A 21,742-nucleotide genomic window follows, 5' to 3' on the forward strand; every position below is an offset into this window, starting at 1 on the left:
AATTTAAAATCCTTCATCTCACCTACAAAGTCTTGAATAATCAGGCTCCATTATATCTTAAAGGATTAGTACCATATCTTACTATCATACCTGAAATCTGTCTGTGTTTGTTCCTTTTTCCAATGCAGGAACTCCTGCAACACTTAAGGGAAGAGGAAAAATTTTATTGACTGACCAACGCGTCATTTTTGCTGTGATTTGTTCCTTCACCAACTCTTCCTACACAATCAGAAGTTGAGCAATCCAAATTTGCAACAAAGAACAAGATATGTCAACAGGCTAAAACTACCAAACTTTACTTTGCTATAAAAGGATTGCATCGTTTTCATTTCACAACCACCAGCACGAACAGGCCATTTGCTACTTGTTTATTCAGTGGTTCTTAAAGTTTTAGAATGGGAGGCGGAGCCTCTCCTCTGAAAACAGCTTCAAGTTTGAATTCAGACGACAGACATCTTATCTACTTTTATGATTATACAGTAAAAAAAAAATATTAAAAAGTATATTGTTTTGTTTTGTTTTTTAAATGAACTGAATGAAGCATATCATTAATGCTGGATCAGATGACCCAGAAACATCCATTAGTTATGGCTCAGGCTGCTGGCGGTCTTCCCATGATGCATTGAAGGTTTCTTCTGTGCTCACGTCATTCACTCCCCATGTGTTTTATTACTGTCTTCTCTCTTATAGTGGCTTTTGTCCCCTCTCCCTATGCTCTCTTTTCTTTTCCTTCACTCCCATCGACTAGTTGAGGCGCAAAGCTGCCGTTCTCTAAGCCGAGTTCTGCCAGAGGTTACTTCCTGTTAAGAGGAAGTACTTCCTCCCTATTGTTGCCAAGTGCTTGTTCATAGGGGATGTATTGATTGTTGAGATTTTCCCTCTAATTTTGTGGGGTGTGTAACTTACAATATAAAGCATCTTGAGGTAGCTGTTTTTGTAAATTAGCACCAAATAGATAAAGTAATTTTAATCTTGTGTGTACACTGATGTAGATGTGAACTTAAATGCCTAAAGTTTACTTACTGTCCACGGATCTTGGACACATGCTCAGAGATGTAGGAGTGGATGTCGCAGTTCTTCCTGTAGACATCAGCCAGCAGCTCGCCGAAGTAACGTGTGTCCAGCTTTGTTGGCTCTGGTATCTCCTTCAACTCAGTCCTCACCTCCCTCCTTGAGATCTTCTCTATCACTGGAGGTGGTTTCGACTGTATGACATTAACAATCTCCACCTCCTCCACTTCTACAGCATCCCCCTCCTCCTCTTCCTCCTCCTCTTCTACCTCCAATTCAACCTAGAAGTACCAGGACAGAAACAGATCCATAAGCACTGTGTTTTATCCGAATGACATGATTAAGTCCTTTTTCAGTCTTTTTTCATGGTTAGTTAGCCAAAGGCTCTCGGAAACAGACACTGAATCGTATTCAAGAGAAAGCAGACATTTCTGCAAATCTGGACAGCACACATCAAATCAATCAATGAGTAAATAACGTTCAGATCACAAGTAAAGTAAATAAGTCTGTTAGGTAACCTGTTGGTTCTTGCTCCAGAAAGGTATTTTAAACATTTTCAAAGAAAATCACCAGAAGTGATTTAACACAAATGTAAAGACAGCAGGAAATAAGCCACACAAAGCAATTCAGGACGAGTCAGTATGATGACATGAATCTGTCATCTTTTGTCTGTTTCTCAGCCGATAACTGTAAGGAATGCAATTTTGTGCTTTAAGTAAATTTTCTTCTCAGCTACATGCTGAACACCTGCCAACAGGGATCACGCTTGAAAAGAAAAGAAATCCTTAGCAGACCGAATCACAGCTGCACTAAACGACATCTTAAACCTTTTTAAAGGTTAAATAAACACATTAAAAATTGCAGCTTATTAAACTGCTGCTTCAAAGGCCCCACTATTCTTGAGAGGACTTTCTAGGAAGGGTTAAAAGCCAACTACCAGGAGGCTGCACTCTTTTATTTACATAAGGATTACTTAAATATGTGGGGAGACAAGGCTTGGCTGGCAGTTTGCATTCCAGTTCATGTCTGAAGCTGATGGGGTTAAGGTCAAGACTGTGCAGGACACTTAAATACTTCTGCAGAATTGTCTTTATGGCTTTATGCGAAGAAGAACCATTGTGTTGAAATGCTGAAGGGGCTTCCCTGACCTGCTGGCCTTCACCATGCTGCACTTCCAAACTACACTCAATCAAAGCCAAACACATCTGTCAGCTGCAGCTATGTGCATGTAACAGCAGAGAATTGCAAAATGCTGGCTGTTAAAAAGCACTTATTCACAACTCAACCCTCCAGACCTTCAGTGACATCTTACAACAAGACAATCTCATCTCTGAATCTTTTGAGCTGAGGGAAAGTCCCAAGTAGTGGCTATAATTATTTACAGAGGAACAGAGAGTGACTGAGAGGAAAAAAACACTAAATGGTTTTTCAGGCATGTTTGTGTTTTGCCCATAATTCGAGACATTAATATTTCATTCAAGTTTACACACGAGGAGAAAAAAACTAAGATGAACCAAATGAGTCGATACTGTCATATTAAATCTTTAAACATGTTATTGCTCAAGAGCTATTATGTACATGGACAACCAGTCATTAACATAATAACTGCACTTTGATTTTATATCTAATTTCACTTTCTGTCCACTACAGGAGAGATATGTTTCACTAATACAATATTTGGCAGGCATTTTCACAGGGATACAGATTTTACAGGAATAGTCAAGCTGTAGTTTTTTAACTTTTTCACAATTTTAAAATTCCATCCATCCATCCATCTTCATCCGCTTTATCCGAGGCCGGGTCGCGGGGGCAGCAGCCCAAGCAGAGAAGCCCAGACCTCCCTCTCCCCAGCCACCTCCTCCAGCTTATCCGGGGGAATACCAAGGTGTTCCCAGGCCAGCCGAGAGATATAATCTCTCCAGCGTGTCCTGGGTCTGCCCCGGGGCCTCCTCCCGGTGGGACATGCCTGGAACACCTCACCCAGGAGGTGCCCAGGAGGCATCCTTGTCAGATACCCGAACCACCTCAGCTGGCTCCTTTCGATGTGGAGGAGCAGCGGCTCTACTCTGAGCCCCTCCCGGATGGCCGAACTTCTCACCCTATCTCTAAGGGAGAGGCCAGCCACCCTTCGGAGGAAGCTCATTTCTGCCTCTTGTATCCGCGATCTCGTTCTTTCGGTCACTACCAACAGCTCGTGGCCATAGGTGAGGGTAGGGACGTAGATCGACCGGTAAATTGAGAGCTTCGCTTTTACACTCAGCTCCCTCTTCGCCACAACGGAAGAGGGTGAATTTTAAAATTGCTTAGTAAAAAGTAACGTACAGCTGGGGCTCTTTGTTTACAGTTTCAAAGAGCAAACAGGGAGGTGATGTTCCCGTTATTTAAGTTTTGACTTAAAAAATACGAAAACTTAAAACTGTGACGAGTTTTACGTTTTAAAGTTTTAACTTTTTTTCATGCATTAAAATGTAAAACTAAAACTAGACTGAACTGTCTGACATGTTTTTAATGTTATAAATCACTAGTTGCACCCTTTCCACCACTGCTTAAAGGCTCAGTATTAACAATTAAATTAATAACACCTTATAAATAACAGTAATAAAACTAATAAAGACTCATCAACAGACACATACTGTTCAGTTTTTTTCTTTTTTTTTTTACAGTTCACAGGTATAATTCATCCTGACTTTTATGTGAAAAAAGAACCCTACACAGGTTTTTACTGTCAGTGTGATCATGTTATTGCCTGACTCTGAGCACAGTATGTACTAGCAGGTTTTTTTAAGGCCTACCTGTGACTTAGGTGCACAGAAGTTGCAATGAGTGTGATGTCATGGTTTTGCAATGTACATCTGTGAGAATGCCAGCATCAACATAAAGAGTCTGGCACCACAGCTAAAACAATTCCTATTCCTGCTTATGCATTCTGTTAGTACAGAACGAGTACTTTTTACTTTTGGTACTTTAAAGTACATTCCACTACTAACGCTCCAGTTCTTACTTAAAAAGTATTTTTATGTGTTGAATTCTACTTATGGCACTTTTAAACTCAGGTATTTAAACACAGCAATTTGGCCTATTTGACGACCAACACTGGCGCTAACACTGAAAATCATGGCATTAAAGCTGCAAAAACAGCTACTTTATTATGTTCTAGGACTTTTTTAAAGATTTCTCTGCATTTATTTATTTAAAAACACCTGCGTGAATGATCTTTCCGGAATGGTAAACTCAGAAATTTCTTTTTAAAACTACATACGTTGGACTAAACAAAGATAAGGATAAGATAAGATATTTCTTCCTACACATCCAAACCGTGGCTGAGCAAAGTGGTTCAGCCAGATTCCACACAAGCTCGAGGGAAGATCACAAGCTGGAATTTCCCACCAAGTGAAGTTCAAAGCATTGTGCCATTGGAGAGTCAGCAGGTCCTGCACAGAGCACTACAGGTGCAGCTTCTTTCACCACTGTCAGAGAGGTGTTTATTCACTAATACTGTGTTGCACAGTGCTAAAGAGAAAGGTGTTTTAAAATGTTTTGCTCATAAAAGAGACATACACAAGACTACAAACAAAAGAACTCTGCAGGATTTTTCTATAATTCATGCAAAAAATAGTTTTTTCCCTCCACACGATTAAACACTGCACACATACACAAAGACATTACTGCAAGGTTGTGTCAACAGATTACATCATAATTTACAGCTTTTACTGATGAACTAGTATTTCAGCATATACGGTACATAAACACTACCAGTGGGAACCTTGGTTGTAATGCGGCAGGTTTCCTTTATGCATGGCTCATATAATAAACTGCTGTGTAAGTCCTATCAGGAAACAGTGGCACAGGAGGTGGGTGTTACTATTGTTAAAATAAGGGTCAAGGAAATTCCAGAGAAGGGAAGAAAAACACATGTAGTGAAACTGTTTAAATGCCTGAAAGACAGCAACAAGCTCAGGTAACTTCTCACAAGCTCTGGGAAGCCAGAAATGCAAGACAATCGCTTACCTGTGTGAGACAAGCCTGACTAAACCAAAAAAACTGCTGAAGTTTCAAAACTTTAATCCCTCAACAGAAAGAAAGGCTTATCTCAATGTTATCTTTAATTTTTGCAAAGTGAAAATATAAACATCCCTCTAATCCTGAAAAAACCCACAGTAAGTTTCATGCGCATGATCTGTGTTACGTACTAAGTTAAGTCTCCCACCTGTTAGTATATTTTATTTGTACCTATTTTATTTTATTATTTTATTTACTTGTATTTATTTGGTTTCTGTGAAGCACTTTGGCCTACATCTGGTTTTTAAATGTGCTATATAAATAAAATTGTATTGTATTATGAGATGTGAGGCACAACAGACAATGAAAGCAGCACAAAAGCATGATAAACAGTAAGTAAAATGCACGTTTTTATATAATAAATCACACAAAGAGCGATTTTGTTTATTAAAACAGGTCCAGCTCTCACGGAGGAAGAAAAAACAAGCGACTCAGATGACGCACAACTCTGGTATTCGACAGGCTGTAAATCCTATCTAGACACTGTGAAACCTCGAGGTTGGTTAATGATCCCACACAGAGCTCAAAGGTCACAGCAGTGCCAAAGACTGGCACTACTTTCTCCTGTTTCTAATTCTTAAACAGTAAGAGAAAAATGGGAAACAAAAGGAATGAGGCGGCTACACAAAAACTATAACAGCGTGGAGGTGGGAGTGTCTGCAGAGAAAAGGAGTGTAGAAATGACTGACGGGCAGATCACTCTGGACACAAACACGACTCTAAAACAAGCCGCTTGCTATCAGCAGACATGCTGGTAATGGCGTGTAATCTATATAATATTATTAGTTTTCACAGGTTAGTGTCAAAAGTGTAAATATCCTCCTTTTTTTAATAAACTATATTCCACAGCTACACTCACCAGTCCCATTTAAAGTGACTTAAATGAGTTGATCTGTGATCTCTTTTATCTGTAAACATGCACATACAGCTTGGTAGCAATGTGGGTAGTTCCAATGAATAAAATCTCTCACAATGCACGACAGACAACTGGTATGAATGTCACGGTGGATCCACACACTAATTCAACAGTCTTTTAAAGCCACTTCCCACACGTCTTAGATTAAAAAAACAAAAAAAAACAAACGGATATCAAAAAGATATAAAACTGCAACAAAATCTTCAAATTGCATACATTTATATATCAGGTCAATAAGTTTAAGGCTCTTTGAGCAAAAATCCAGTTTTTTGCTCAAAGAGCCTGAAATTAAACTTGACCCCTGAGCTCAATGCTCAGTGTTTGTTACAATGTTCACTTTTTTTGTGCTATTTTAAAGCCTAAAAATGTGTTAGCTACTCAAAAATAATACCAGTCAGTATGTCACTACAGGTTAATGCAAATAATCATTAGTTACAGCCTTTCAGCAGTATGAGGGTAATTGCGTTTCATGTTTACCATCTCAAATGGTTGAGGTGCTCCAGGTTGATTTTCTTCTTCTTAACTGGAGATAAGATTGTTTTTACCTGTGATAAGAAATCAGGTATTTTAAGTAAACGTGGTTAAAAAAAAGTTGAAAAGGCAGCAGCTTCCTGTTTTGAATGCAAACAAAACTTTTTCAGCCTTCAGTAGCTGACTGTCACGGGCTATGAATGGAGCTTCCACAAAGAGCAGTAACTCAATACATCATCACCTCACTTCTTCACCATGGCAGGCCTTCTGGTCAATGTGTGTGTGCGTCCGTGTGTGTGTGTGTGTGTGCAGGTCAGTGCATGAGCCACACAGGCTCTCAGAAGCCTGAGTGACTGAGAAACACTAGAGATTGTTACTGGAGAGAGAAGAGTCACGTTACCACACAAGCCTCTTTGTGTGAGTCTCTGTGAGTGCCTTTGTGTGTGCATACTGAAGAAAAAATCCTTATCATGCATGATTATTTAATTAAAAAATAATTTTAATTATTTTAAATTATTATGAATTATTGAGCCAGGAAGTCAGAAGCCGCATTAAAATGTGGAACTGAGGTGAAGGTGGGTTGCAAAGCTGCTTGCACATAGCCATCTACTGTTGGCAGACTGAAACAGCCTAAACTGAACTTCCTATTGAGACTCATATATAAGTTTCTGCTGAGCAATCGGCCATCATGTGAACGGCAGAGACACCTGCTGATCTGTCGACATCTTGGCAAGCCTGAACAAACATTAAATTAAATTTTTAAAGACATCAGACGTGTAAAATCCTTCATTCACAAAAGTGAGACAAGAGACATTTTAATCTTATTAAAAATAAACATTAAAATGGGATATTATTACAATAGAGTTTAATGCTGTTTTAAGCCAGACCTTTAGTTCACAGTTTTGTCCACAGTTTTCAGATTCCCTCAGTAGGAAATAAATAACTCCTACACTGGAAGCCACCGAGTAAAACTAAAACAGGAACTCAACAGGATGCATTGAACAGGTGGGATATTTGTTAGCTGGCAACACTGCATGTGTTGGGTTTCCAATTATAGTGCAGGGGCTTCTGTGATTATGACTATTAAGTTTGACCTTTAACAGGTACAGACTGTGTTACCTTAATGATTAGATGCTTGGATGAACCACAGTTTTGTAGCTCAGCAACAGCACTGACATATAGTGCATGCTCGTGAAGATGGATTCAGTCACTGAAAACAAAAAAGGCCAGCCAAACCACAGTTTGTCTTGAAGGCAAGACGGATTCACATGTGATAGTGATATCCTACAAGAATCCAGCTACACCAGAAAGTATTATTTACACAACGTGTACATCAAATAATGACTATAATTACAAAAACATCTCTGGGCTTTTGGATATGAAGAGGGCAAAAGCTGGGGCTCACTCTGAACAGATCACCAGTCTGTATTTCTCTCATTTATGTGCCTTCAATAAATTGTGAGAAAAAAAGACAACAAGCATGAACGAGATCAACATAGCTGTGCCGGCTCTTTGAACTACAATTGATAAATGACTTTTAATCTGCTAATTTAATGGCAGTTCAACTTTCACAACCCCAAACCAAAACAAAATGTATAATCCATTAGCTTCAAAGAAAAAATAAAACATGACACTGACAACGAAAAAATTTGAAAACTTGAACTTGACTATGAAGTCAACTCAACTGAAAACCTCACTGAAGCCAAAGTGATTGCAGCATAAGGTTATAACTCTGTGTCTGTGGGTGTTTATCAGCAGAGAAGACTGAGGAGCAGATGGTATACTCATGATAAAAAACATGATGCATTTCAGCTCTTTGAAACTTGCTGATGTTTGAAAGGAGTTGACACTGCAGAAAATATGACAGGAAACTCACGTCAGACAGGCTGGATCTGTGTGGATCACCTGTTTGATCAGCTGTTGATCTTTTTAACAAGATAAAAAAGTGGACAGTGATAATTCCTAAGAGATTCCTTAAATTTAAACATTTAAAACATGATATCATCATTCTTGCTTCACCTCAATGTGACTCCCTTCTTCACCATCCTATAATTAGGCTTGAAAACCTCACATACCACACAGCTGTGAGAAAAACCCTCTAAGGAAGCATCGGCGCATAAACCTTCAGAAACCTTCAGCTCAAACACAGCTAATCACATTCACAGAAGATAGTCGCAAAGACTGCATCCTCCACACCAAACATGTCTGTCAACAACCATCCTGCTTAATTACCCATGAACCTGTAGATTTTTCATTTGGCAGAGAATTTTTGTCAGAGCACGAAATACTTCAGGGAATCCTTGAAATCTGATTCTTTACACGGCATCAGAGATGTAGAAGTTTCCATCCATTGTAAAAGACAGAAAAAATGCTGAATGTTGCTTCCACATCAGATATCTTCCTAAGAGAAACTATAAAGCCACACATTAATGCGTTGACCTTTACTATGTGAGAATTTACTATGTGCTTGCTGAATCATAAGTCATTAAATCAGACAGATCTCCTCTTCGGGGTCGTCTCTGTGCACCTCTGCACCCGTTCTAGCCCTGCTGCTATTTTTAAATCACTCCAAGCAAGCACATGAAAAATTCACAGGAAGGCAAATCCACAGCCAAATGTTGTCCCTGAGGACTCCACAGTACCGTTCCTTATTAACGGTCTGGTCCTGTGGGACACATGTAAAAACCCTCCTCGTCCTTCTACTGACACATAAAGGTTGAGACAGTTTGACAAATATGTTAAATTTGAGGTTCAAAGTTAAAACAATTACGACATTCCTTCCCAACATTCATCCAAGTCAGAACAGGAGTTCCTTGGAGCTAATCTGCCCTAAGATGACCTTTGAGATGGAGTCTCCAAACCTTAAGATCCCTCCCCTGTTATTCTAAGCTCATATCTGTTTATTTTGGACAACTGTTTTTCTTCTTCATTTTTTCTTTATTTTGTTAAAAAACTGATTGCAACATCTTCTGTCATAAGCATTAATTCATGAAGAAAAAATCAGAGTAATTATGAAAACATTCTTTAGCTGCACCCCTGTTCTCGTTCGTCAGAGAACCGTGTTATGCTCTAAAACTTGCTCCGTGCAGGTAATCCAAGTGCTTTCGCACAAAAGTGGGAAAACATGAACCTGGCAGGGTGAATGAACAGGCCAAAACTACTGCCACACAGACAAAAGCCCTTCTGTTTAATAAAAATGAATCCTATCCTCAAGCAACAAGATTTCGCTTCACATAAAGCAAGAAACACATGTGCAGACATGCTTTTTACTATACCTTGCAAAAGCTGGGGCCTTCATGTAACACATGAATCTGCTACCATGTGAAATTTGCGTTTCATTGCACCAGATGTCACAGTCAAACCCGCTCCCAGGTCATAAATATGCAAATATATATAATTTTAACTTCAGCCTGTACAGACCTGCAACTGTAAACTTTCATTTGCATGCAAAGCAGTGGAGCGGTCACTGCACGCTGATTGGCTCTGTGACAGCAGCATTTTAGGTAGTGATGCATTTTAGAGAAGCGTCCCTTGCGTGCCTGTGGAAGTCTGTTTATGTTGTGTGTGTGTGTGTGTGTGTGTGTGAGAGAGAATAGGTTAAATGTTTTTTTTCACTGTGGGTAACATTTTCAAAACTGGTCCGGCAACTTTTTTCTCCTTTGATCTTCCCGTGTTTATCGCTAGAATTTAAGCCGAGACTTGGCTGGTGACAAACATGATGTAGGTCACAGCGGTAATGGTTACCTGGTCAGTGCAAAGGAAGCGCTATATTCATTTTCTTCTCTGTAGGCGCCTGATACAAGTCAGATCTACAAAACAGAGTTTGATCTTGAGAAGATTCAGTTATGCCACACCTTCCATTCAGGGTTAACTGATACTCTTTGTTAATCAGTCGCGTCGTGTTGCTTTTGGAAACATTTTATCTGCTGCTGTCACACACTGTACAGCCTATGAAACATGACTTCATTCAAACCAAAACAAAAATGTGAACAGCCTCCAAAAAGAGTAGCTGGGACTCTCTATCAGTTCATTTAGAACTGAAGAAGCCTTTTGGATGAGAGGTGAAACACACAAGTCCAGTTCTCTTCATTTCAAGCGCTCAACGATTACCTGGATGATGTAGAACCTACACAGATGTGAGGCAGTTACCTCACATCTGTTAGAATCTAACAGATGTGAGGTAACCGCCTGTGCATCTAACAGTCAGATCATAGTATTTAAATGTATATATGTTACCTTACCCTAAAGTAAAAGCCCTTTACAGCTCTTTGTATCGTGCTTTAAGTGTGCATATTTCTATTGTATAGATGGGCATTTTAACAAGATTGATGTGCCTTTGGAGTCAGCCTGCAGAACTGCAGTTTCTAGCAGGTATGCATTGGCTTCACTTTTCAGGCCTGGAGGTTGCAGCTCATGGGTGAATTTCCCTTTACGCTTCAGATTCTACCTCTTATCCACACTGTGCAGCCTCATTGCGCTATGGCTGATGATGAATATGGAAAAAGGTGAGAGGTAAATGACCAGTCTGCCAATTAGCATCTGCATTTGCATCTAATAACCAATCCCCACCGCTCTCAAGTGCTCAGGGAATGTCTTTCAGTCCTCAGATAACAAAGGTCAAAAGGCCTCCGTGACATTCAACAGCACTCCAGCCGTCTCTGCACACTACAAGAATCCATCATGTTTTGGGTTTTGTTTTCTGAACTTGTTCCCCTCCCACGGAGATGGACAATTTTAGCCCTCCAATCTTTCCGGCCTCACCGGTGGGTCCGTGTTCATTACAAACACGCTGTGTGTTGAGAAATGTTTTAGTCAAATTTCCAAGAATGTGTCACACAGTAAGAGTGGCGTTTGTGCTCAAAGTGGCTTCAAATGACTTCAAAAAATGTTAAAAATGAAAACCATCATTAAAGTCAGGAGCAGACTGACAGACATTTCTTTTTCTGAGAAAAAAAAAAGTCAGGTCAACCACAATTTGCTTCATGTCACTTTATCCTCACTAAAAATGAAATCATCAAGAAAGAATTCTTCAAGCAGGTCAAGAAAAGCTGATTAGTAATAAGTTGTCACTGACGAGCTGACGGGAAAGAACGCTGCGAGCAAGTTGGAGCGAAAGCAGATTAGAGGCAGGGGTAACTCCAGGACACTCTGCAGATGGTTGATGTACGAGCAAAGACTGTGATTACGAAGTTTTACCTTTTCATATCAAACCATTTTATTCTAAGATTAAGTGAAAAGAAATGAAGAAAAAGACAAAAATACCAAAGAAGACATAGAAAAAGATGAAAAAGTCATAAAAGCAAAGAAAGAACACAGGAAGTGAATGAGTTTGACCAGACGGGCTTCACCGATGCTGATAAAAAGTGGCTTGTGATATTTTCATCAGACTATCAAAACATGCAAATGACAATGCTGTAAGCTTATAAGGCAATGTAGCTACCTATAATCAGGCTGGTACAATATTTGTTGAATTGCAAAGTTTTACAGCATTGGAATAGTTAACTAGGGTTTCATTTACACAAGCCATTTCTTTTTTATCAAGTGGTCAAAAGCAGCTTTACCTTCACAATAAACAAGTCAAAGGTCATAAAAGTGGAAATATGTCAGTGATAAAGTATTACATAACTGTGGACTGGCTGATTAATTTGTTAGTGGACTTAACAGACTTAACAGTGTGTTTAGATACACAGGATTTTCTTCGGCTGTGCCAAGAAAAAATGCCACACCAGCTCGATAAATCAAAGATCCTCCCTCCTGTAACAACAGCCATATACATGACACTGCAGGTTCAAATCAAAAGAATGCATCCACCTACAGCAAAGGCCTCTGGGAAGTGGCCAGACACACCTCAATTTTCACACCCACCCAGCATGGTTTGTCAATGTTGTGACCGTTTCTGGTCCTGTGATTACGAACAAAGTGCTGTGATAACAGTGTGACTGTAAAGCAGGGCGTTGCTGCCTGCACAGAAAGCATGCATGTGCAATGAGTTGCCCCTGGCTGAATTCATTTTAAAACAAAACCAGATAAAAAACAGAAAACACTTGCTATGCTACTGTACTTTGATGAACTAGTGTTCCCATGTTGAGACTGATGGGTGTGTCCCTGCCTAACTGACAGACGAACTCCACACCCCTTCTGCATTTTTCCGTCTTTTTCAATTTTCATGTTGAAGAAACAGCTTTGACTTCAAAGTGTCTGTAACTACAGACAGAAACCAACAATTGTTGTATCAAAAATATTGGACTATGATCAGATTTTTCTGTGTTCAGATTATCAAATTCATAATTTGATTCATAACAAGTTGAAGTCTTGTCTTTTGGGTTTAAATTTTGATTATTTTTTTGTTGCATCAGTGCTGATGCTCAGGTACAAGCAAACAGTCTTTCGGTGATTAGACATCAATGTGCAGCATGTTTCTAACCACACAACTAATGTACATGTTTAAATATTCGCTGAAATGCGGCAGAAACAAAAGATAGATTTAAACGTTTTAACTGTCCAGTCACTCTCTGCCTCACAACTTCACATTTATGTTGAATTACTGTTGATTTAATTTGTATATAACTGTAATGCAGTCCATCCTTTGCGTTTACATGTCAAACACAGTTTGGGGGTTTCCTTGCTCTTGAATGCTTGCAGCATGAACCTGTTGAACTAGACTGTGGTGTGGTGCAAAACCTCTTCTCTCTAAGTTTTTCTTTTTAATCTTGAAATGACACTGTCAGACAATGGACCCACCTCTGACTTGTTATAACAAGCTACAGTCTCATTTGCCTAATGATGTGTTCATCACTGACATGAAATGTCTGTTGGTGGAGTTTCGACCTGTATTCCTATTGCTGCTGACTTTTTTCAAATATTATTCTTATCATTATTTGCACTTTTCGTTCATCTTAACACCATGAAACAAACTAAATATACTTTAAATAGATTTGAAGCTTGTGCTCTTGTAGCTTTAAAATCAGTGATGAGTAGGGATGGGTATCGAAAACTGGTTCTTGTTGAGAACCGGTTCCCACTGTTCCAATTCCTTGGAATTGTTTGCCATTTTTGCAAACGATTCCCTTATTGATTCCAGTCGCCCCGAATGACGTCACCACGTTGCGGAGCGTCATTTACCTGGCAGGAAACATGTCGCTAAGCGGCTCAAAGGCTCAAAAGTTTGGTTATACTTTACGAGAACGGATGACAACAGGGCAACTTGCAATACTTGCAAAGTAGATATTTCATTTAAGGGAGGAAACACTACGAATATGCAAAAGAATTTGCTCACAAAACACACGATGACCTTAAATGAATGTCATGTTTTTAATTCGCTCCAGACTCGTGAAATCCAACCCAGCAGCAGCGGTAACGTTCGCACGTCCTCTCCCATTAATGCGGCAGGTAAATAATCAACTAACAGTGCATATTATGTTAGCGCGATCTGCCTTATTACAAAACCTGCCATTACTGTGCATTTAGGTGACTATGATGAGAGAGACAGACAGAGTCTGGCTGGCTCAGATGCTGGCAGTTCTCGCTGCAGTCTACCGGTAGCGTCTCCTTTCAGGCCAGGATAGACGAATGTCACCGAGCAGTGTCTAAGTTTGTGGTCAAAGGTTGCCACAGCAGATGCCCTCGATTTTCGGTAAGTGAATGTGTTTAATTGTAGGCAGGGACATTACTGGATATTCTTGTGTAATTGCTACAGAATAATTTATGTTATACTTTGTTATTGCTACAGAAGAATATTTATTTTATTATTTTACATTTACAATTTTTTTCCTGGGGACCCTGTGACACCCATTGAAGAGCCGTAGGCTGTGGATCTCTTAAGATCTCACTGCTGGGTTTGTAAGGCCATGTTACCTCTAAATTTCTATCTTGTTCAAAGAGAAGATATAAAACAAAGTTCTAAGCTAATCGACCTTAGTGTTCTCCTTTTTAAAAAAAGAATCGATAAAGAATCGAATCGTTAAACAGAATCGAAAATGGAATCGGAATCGTGAAAAACCCATCCCTGGTGATGAGCTAATGCTTAGGCAGTACAGAGACTTCTGCTTTATAGAGCATTTTGTACCCAGTAAGGAGGCTTTTGTGACTGGGTGAATGTGAGGTCCTTACCTCCTCCTCAACACTTGTCGCAGGGCTCTTGATAGGACTGGTTGAATGGCTGAACACAGATGAAGACTTCCTGCTGGTGCTCTGAAACAGTTGGCAAAAGAGGGAGAGAAGAAAGAAGAGACTGTCAGACATAAAGAGAACTACAAGAGACCTCAGTCCTTGGGACACCCATAAAACCCATTGAACCCCATCAAAATAATCATCATTTATCTTATACTGGGCTTTGAGAAGCCCTGTTTGAAACAAGCTGCACCACTCTGTGATGCAATATGAATCCACTAGTAGAAAAAACTGAATCTGAAACTGAGCCATCAGAGCAGTCAGAAGCTGAGGCCCGTTAGTAACATGAATCTTGCTCTGCTAGACCCAAACATGGCCTCACTGTCCTACAACACTCAACCCCATTTTACTTATTCGTTTCCCAGGTTCTTCCTTGTACTCTTCAAATAAATAATTACATGGTATACAAACTCTATGTCCAACATACAGTGTGTTTAAATAAATCTGAATTTGTGATTTTGTATCATGACCTTCAGGATATCCAGTTCAGAGCACTAATAAATAACAGTGCAAAATAAATGGAGCTCATTGGGAAGTTAAGTGCAACTTGGAAAAATTAGAAAGCTTATTATTTCCCATTTGAGGGCGTCTACCCAGCAACAACATGCCAGAAATTTGAATACAGCTGCTTTAGCCTTGTATGCTTTAGAAATTTTAAAAAAGGGCTTCCTGACATTGTGAGAATTGTTGACACTTGTTTTTTTTTTCACTCTGAAGGCATTAACAAAACCAAAAATTGAATCCGAGCCAGTAAAAATCAAAATACATTCCAATGAGGCAAACAAGCTGTGAATTAGACAAAAAGCGGTCCATGGGTCATGAGGTTTGCAGCTAAGACACAGTAGAAATCTGAAATGCTCAGCTATTTTTCCCCATGAATCTATTGATAATAAAAGTATACACGGATGCACACGCCAATTAAAAGTTTTGCAATGCTTTAAAAATCAGAAAACAAATCGGTACACCAATACACCAGCGCCAGATGTTGTATTTTAAATGAAACATGCTTTACCCATGAGAATCCCTACTTTGTGGCTCTTATTTTTTCCTTTCTTGCCCACTGAGGCATTGAATTGTGATATGTTGTGTGCAATTCTCCAGGATGCTCTTGTAAGTTACTCGAATTCCCATTCCTAATCAGTCAGTCCTATTAAAGTGAGACGTCTGGACAACGAACTGTTTCAAAAATGATGTTTAACCCTTTATCTACCATGGGCCTGCTAGCAAGCCCATTTTACAAGTCCTCTTTAAATGACTGCAACTTCATTACCGTTTCCAACAGAGATAAAATTAAACAGTTTAAGAAAGAAGGCTGTATGGGAATAATCAGTGTATAATGACAGCGCAAGACATTCAGAAGGTATTGTTGTCTGAACACAGACAGAACGAATCCCCTCTGCCTAGATTTACTATGTCTGCTTCTATTCCCTTACTTTCCTGAATGATGAGATTTTAATCTTTTTACAATTTTATAGCCAAGATAAAAAATAGGTATTTGAGGCCTTTATGAATCTTGGTCAATAAAGGGTTAACAAACACCTTTGATGATTACTTGAACTATAAACAATGCAAACGAGTGCCAAGAGTAACATAAAAATGATAAACGGTCAAATACAGCATGTAGTACTACTACATTACTATACTACATGCACAGCCTCCAGTCATTAAGAGCTAACTATAGAGCATGGCAGCTTTTTCTAAAGTGAAAGTCCTGTAAGTTACTGGCACAACAAATCAGCTTCAGCTCCTTCAATAATTAAAAAAACGAAAGACGAAGTTAAACACTCGATCACCAGAGTCTACTTGAGCAGATGTAGATCCCATCAGGTGGAACAATAAATGAGTCTTCAAAAGTCAGGGCGTGCCGCCTCAGCAGTCAGACGGGGTGTGGCAGCACTTCTTTATCACACACGGTGTGAGCACTTAGCTTTCAATGCAGTGGCTTAAGCAGCAGAATGAGCCTGAAATTGTAAGTAGCCAAAGTAAAAAAAGACGCAGAGGAAGTTTTTCAATTCTGCTGCACTTGACGCTAGATATATGAAATAAAATCATCATTAAAGAGGCAGATAAAAATGTAGAAAGCTGATATAATTCAAATGTTTTCAGCCTGCAGCAGAAACCTTGTGTAAACCATTGCAGGCACAGAGGCCAACATATTCAGGAAGCAATTACTGGAGCAGGGAAATGTTCGCTGGCAAGACTTTGGGAATTGGAGGACCACACCGGTGTCTCGTAAATCAACAAATGATCAAGGAAGATTAAGATTCAGAGAAATCGGAGCTCAGGCTGAGTGTACTCAGGTGGCAAAACTCAAGAGACCTAGAGCACACTTGGTAGTGATCATGAGGACGTACTGCTAATGATGCCATATCGTATTTTGCCAGCGACCGAGCTCTAGGCTGTTTGTTTTACTGGCAATGGGCCGAGCTGGCAAAAGTTCCTTAATCCTTGAATAAATGTGGGGAGATAATGCAAGACATTTAAAGCACTTTATTCTTACCTCTACTATAGTAGCTTTGTATACTTCACCATTAAAGTTATTCATCAGTTAGCCCGTGGCTTCTTCTAATTGGCTTCACCTTACAAACTGATGATTTTAACTACAAGTGGATGGTGCTGCTGTTCTCACAGCCAGAGTCATGTGCCTGAGATGACTATTTTCCTTTCTAACTGACCTCATAAAGAGCTAAGAGCAGAAAAAAGTGCCTTTACCTGAGCATTAATAGGAGCCTGAAGCCTGAACATCTGGGTCATACATTATCTGCCTTTTCAGCACAGCAATAATTTACTGGGTAATCAGTTAAGGAAACTAAATACTGTAATCAGAGTATCTAAATCTAAAGAAAAGACCCCCACCTCAACTACTAACAGTTATTCAACAAGTCTACTAGCCCCCTTCTAGAAGATGTTTTGCAGACACGGTACGACGACCTCCATGTGTAGCTTCAATGTGAGCGGTTGGTTGTGCTCTCTGTGTTTGTATATAATTAACAGAAGTTCTTGCTGTAATACAAGTAAGTATTTATGTACTCATGCATTTCTTTAAAGACATAAAATAATGTTAAAGAATTTTCAACTAAATGATTTCTGGCTTTATTCTGGATATTTACTTTACTCTGCATATTGTTTTTAATCTAATGAAGCGATACACATGACATATTTTCACTCTGCTAAACCCCACTTAAAAAAAATAGCATATGCAGTAGTGATGTGTCGGTCGCGAACGAAACGGCCCTTAGAGCCGGCTCTTTTTAGTGAGCCAAGCCGAAAGAGCCAGAATTCCCATCACTAATACGCAGTATAATGGATTGCATTTATATAGCGCTTTTCAGGGCCCTCGAGGCGCTTTACAATTCCACTATTCATTCACTCTCACACTGGTGGAGGCAAGCTACAGTTGTAGCCACAGCTGCCCTGGGGCAGACTGACAGAGGCTGCCATATCGCCCCATCGACCCCTCTGGCCATCACCAGTAGGTGATAGGTGACCGAGACTGTCCGAGCCGGGGCTCGAACCCGCAACCTTCCGGTTACAAGACAAACTGCCAACTCTTTGAGCCACGATCGTCCGTATTAAATGGGAAAGGCTCAATTTTATATTTACATAGTAAAAATATAAATTCCTCCTTCATGCCAGCAAATCAGAAAAAGTGTCTTCAACTGCACAAACATCACCTCAGCCTTGAGAAAATTTACAGCACAGTGAGAGAAATGAGAAGCTGATGCCATATTAGGAACATGCTTACATGGCTAATGCTTTCCTGATGGCTGACCCATACTATCTGCACACAGCAGCCTCCCTGCTCTGATAGCTGACTGCAACTTAAACCAATCACCCATCTAAAGATGCTTAACAGCCATGTGTGAGCAGAAACTGATTTATACCAACACAAGATCTAGTAGATTGCATCAAAACCACCAAATCTGTACTGATACTCATATTTAGCATTTTATGCTTGTGTTTTTATCTCTAATGGGTAAAACGCTTAGTTTTAGTGAGTGAAATCAGTCAGTACGTAGCCCACTGTACTGTGTTAAATAAATTATTTTGGGGGAAATGCAAACATATAACAGTATAACAGTATGAAAAATGTCTAGTTTATTTATATCTAATGTAAATAACAGAAGATAACCGAATGTGCTTTAGAGACACATTTACATTCCAGGCGTCCAAAGAAAATACATTTCAAAATACATGAAAAGTTGAAAGGTGTGTTTTGTTGTGTTAACCAATAATGAGTTATTTAGTGGTCATTAAAATGTCAGATGATTAATTTCAAACACACATGGAAAACAAACACAAGTAATATAAAAGCAGTGGTGGAAAAAAGTAATTTTTATATTAAAAAGAAATCCCTGAAAGTGCTGCCTGAAGATATCTGATTTCTAATGAAGCTTCTGCAAGGATCTCATGTTTTGGAAACTCTCTGTGGTGTTTTGCATCACACCAACAAAGAAGAGTTTAATGTGGGTGATTATTGTGGGTATTGCAAATAACATATCTTAAGAAATCTTCATTCTTAGTTGCTGTCAGTAAACCATATTCCTTTTTTGGTTTGACTCCCAGTATTTCTTAGACTTTTGAACTGACTAAATAATAAGAGTTGTGGGGGGAATACTGGTTGAATGCGCGCATGACCTCACCTCTGTCATGCTGAGATCCTGGTACATGTAGTCGTTTTGGTTGCTGATGCTCAGCTGTTGCATATTCTGCAGGTACATCGGGGACACCACCTGCTGCATCACAGGCTGCTGCATCATAGGCTGCTGCATCAGGACGAAGGACTGCTGCTGCTGCTGCTGCACAGGGACCAGGTACCGCAACGTCCCATAGCTTGCGCCGTTTACCGCGTACGGCACCGCGGACACCTGAGACACCTGAGACATCGGTGTCACCGACGACACGGAGCTCCCGGAGAACACAGGGCTGGGGGAGACAAGCCTTGTAACCATCGGCTCCGGAGAGGCCTGTAGATTCCTGAAGCTGGTCGTCGTCGTGATCGTTTTCTTGTTCATCTGAGACATCTTGATGGATCGGCCCAGAACGTCACAAAACCGACGGAGCGACAGCTGAAGTGGGGAAAACGCACAGCGGGATAAAACAGAGCAGGTCTGTCAGCGCTGGCTGGGCGGAGGAGTCGATCCACCCGAGTTTAACTTCCACCTCTGCCGAGCAAAGTCTGGTCAGAAACGTACTGCTTGGAAAGGAAAACCAAACTCTTGAGGGAGGCGGGCGCTCTACTCCTCTGTATGCAAATCCTGGTGTGCGCGCCACAAAGTGGGAGGGCGCAGGGCGAAAACGCTGCTCACGACCTACAAAGTTCAAACTGACTGCGCTTCGTCTCAATGGCCACATAGTTTGTAACCTGTAATAAACGAGTTACCACCACGCCCTGATCTTGGCTGTGCGGGGAATGTGTGCTGCATGCTCCTCCAACACCGCCAAACACTTTACCTGTACACCTGTGCTAAATGCTGAAGAGGTGTTCTCCCTTCATTAATGTGTTGTATGTCAGGTTGGACTTTATATAGGCTGTACCTGAAGAAAATGCAGGTAGCCAGTGAAGTTAGACATTAAAAATGATGCAAGTCAGCCGCTAGGCGGAGACAAACACTCACTTATGTTACAGACAAACACTGAACAACTAAAACAATTACACATAATGTAAGTTCAAATGTAAGCACAGGTTTTAGTAAATCAGTGAGTATATATAAACTCATGACAATAAGATGTTGCTTAGTTTTTGTTTATGTGAAATTGGTTGCAAAAAATGTTCAGCACGGCTGTAAAATTATATTTGACCAAAGGCAGAGTGTAGAAGTGTTTGCAGTATTATTAGTTTTGTAACAATTTTTTACTCATTAGCTGTGTTTTTATTAACATAATCACATATTTGAAAAGTGTAACTTTACTTTCTTTTTAAATTTATACAAAAGGAGACTTGATAAAATAAAAATAATAATAACTCTGCAAATTAATCTTTGTAGCATTATTTCTCTTGCCTTTACTCAAAATAACAGATATTTCTTTGCTTCTAGCATTTAAATGCTGGTTAAACAATTTAATAATATAACTCTTTAATAAGATGCATTATCTTGAACCATGCTGTTGCACTCTTTCCTGTAATACTGGGTTGCCACAGCTGATCATCAGGTTATCCCGCCCTATCCCTAGCATCCTCCTGTGCCACACCAACCTTCTGCGTGTCCTCCTTCAGCATCCTACATCCAGTGTTTCCTCTGTTCCACCTCTGCACATGTCCAAACCAGCTCAGGCTTGCCTCTCTATCTTTTGTCACCAAACTGCTCTACCTGGGCTGTCCCTCTGATGTATCCACCTTCCCCCTTCAGGTTACTTCCAATGAAAATTCTAACATCTTCACCGCTGCAACCTCCAGCTCGACTTCCTGTCTTCTTCAAAGTGTAAAAACCATTTCCAAACCATCCATCATAGCAATTCTCACTACCATGTTGTAAACCTTTCTTTTCACTGTTGCTGCTGTCTGTCACAAATCATCACTCTCCACACACTCTCTTCTTCACTTCCTCTCCTCTTGTCTCCTTTCTGTTTAACAATACTATTTATTTCATAATGTTTGCCCTTATTTTATTTTTGTTTTTGCTGGCTTACTGAATTAAGACAGTAGCCAATCATCTCCACTTTGGTCTGGTCACACAAGTCTTGTGGTTTGCTCACATGTAACTTTGGAAACCTAAGTTGTGCTGCCATGTTGTTGTTGTTGTTTTTGTTGTAGTTTGAGAGAAAGAAGAGGATTTCTCCTTGAAACCTTCCCAAACAAACCATACTTGTTTAGTATTTTTCTAATTCCCCTCTCATTAACATTTAGCATGCTAACCGAAACCTGTAGAGTCTGAGATGTAGCTTTTGGACTTTTTTTTTTTTTTTTGGTGTAATATATCCTGTAAGTTATATTTACTGTGCAACTTCAAGATATTTATTTGAATAAATGTTGTTATTATTATTATTATTATTGTTGTTGTTGTTGTTGTTGTTGTTGTTGTTGTTGTTGTTGTATGTATAAATTCCCTTTATGGGAGAGGTGGGCAGGCAACACTTTTCTGAGATAATTATTATTATTAGGATTTTTATTGCATA

General features: G+C 39.7%; 1 protein-coding gene across 2 annotated transcripts in view; it reads right to left on the reverse strand.

Annotated features, from left to right (window-relative positions):
* Nucleotides 1–19,862, reverse strand: part of pof1b (POF1B actin binding protein) — a 37,462-nt gene extending 17,600 nt beyond the window's left edge. For both annotated transcript variants that reach the window (XM_085421309.1, XM_085421308.1), the window contains exons 1-3: nt 19,270–19,862; nt 14,567–14,647; nt 1,024–1,292 (exon numbers count right to left, since the gene is read on the reverse strand). In XM_085421309.1, the coding sequence (XP_085277435.1) occupies nt 1,024–1,292; nt 14,567–14,647; nt 19,270–19,650 (731 nt within the window). In that variant the 5' untranslated portion in view covers nt 19,651–19,862. The remainder of the gene's footprint in view (nt 1–1,023; nt 1,293–14,566; nt 14,648–19,269) is intronic.
* Nucleotides 19,863–21,742: the final 1,880 nt, after the last annotated feature.

Source organism: Rhamphochromis longiceps, linkage group LG10, assembly GCF_057381845.1.
Source record: "Rhamphochromis longiceps isolate RC_006_pf linkage group LG10, R_longiceps_female_GT1.1, whole genome shotgun sequence".
Lineage (NCBI taxonomy): Eukaryota > Metazoa > Chordata > Actinopteri > Cichliformes > Cichlidae > Rhamphochromis > Rhamphochromis longiceps.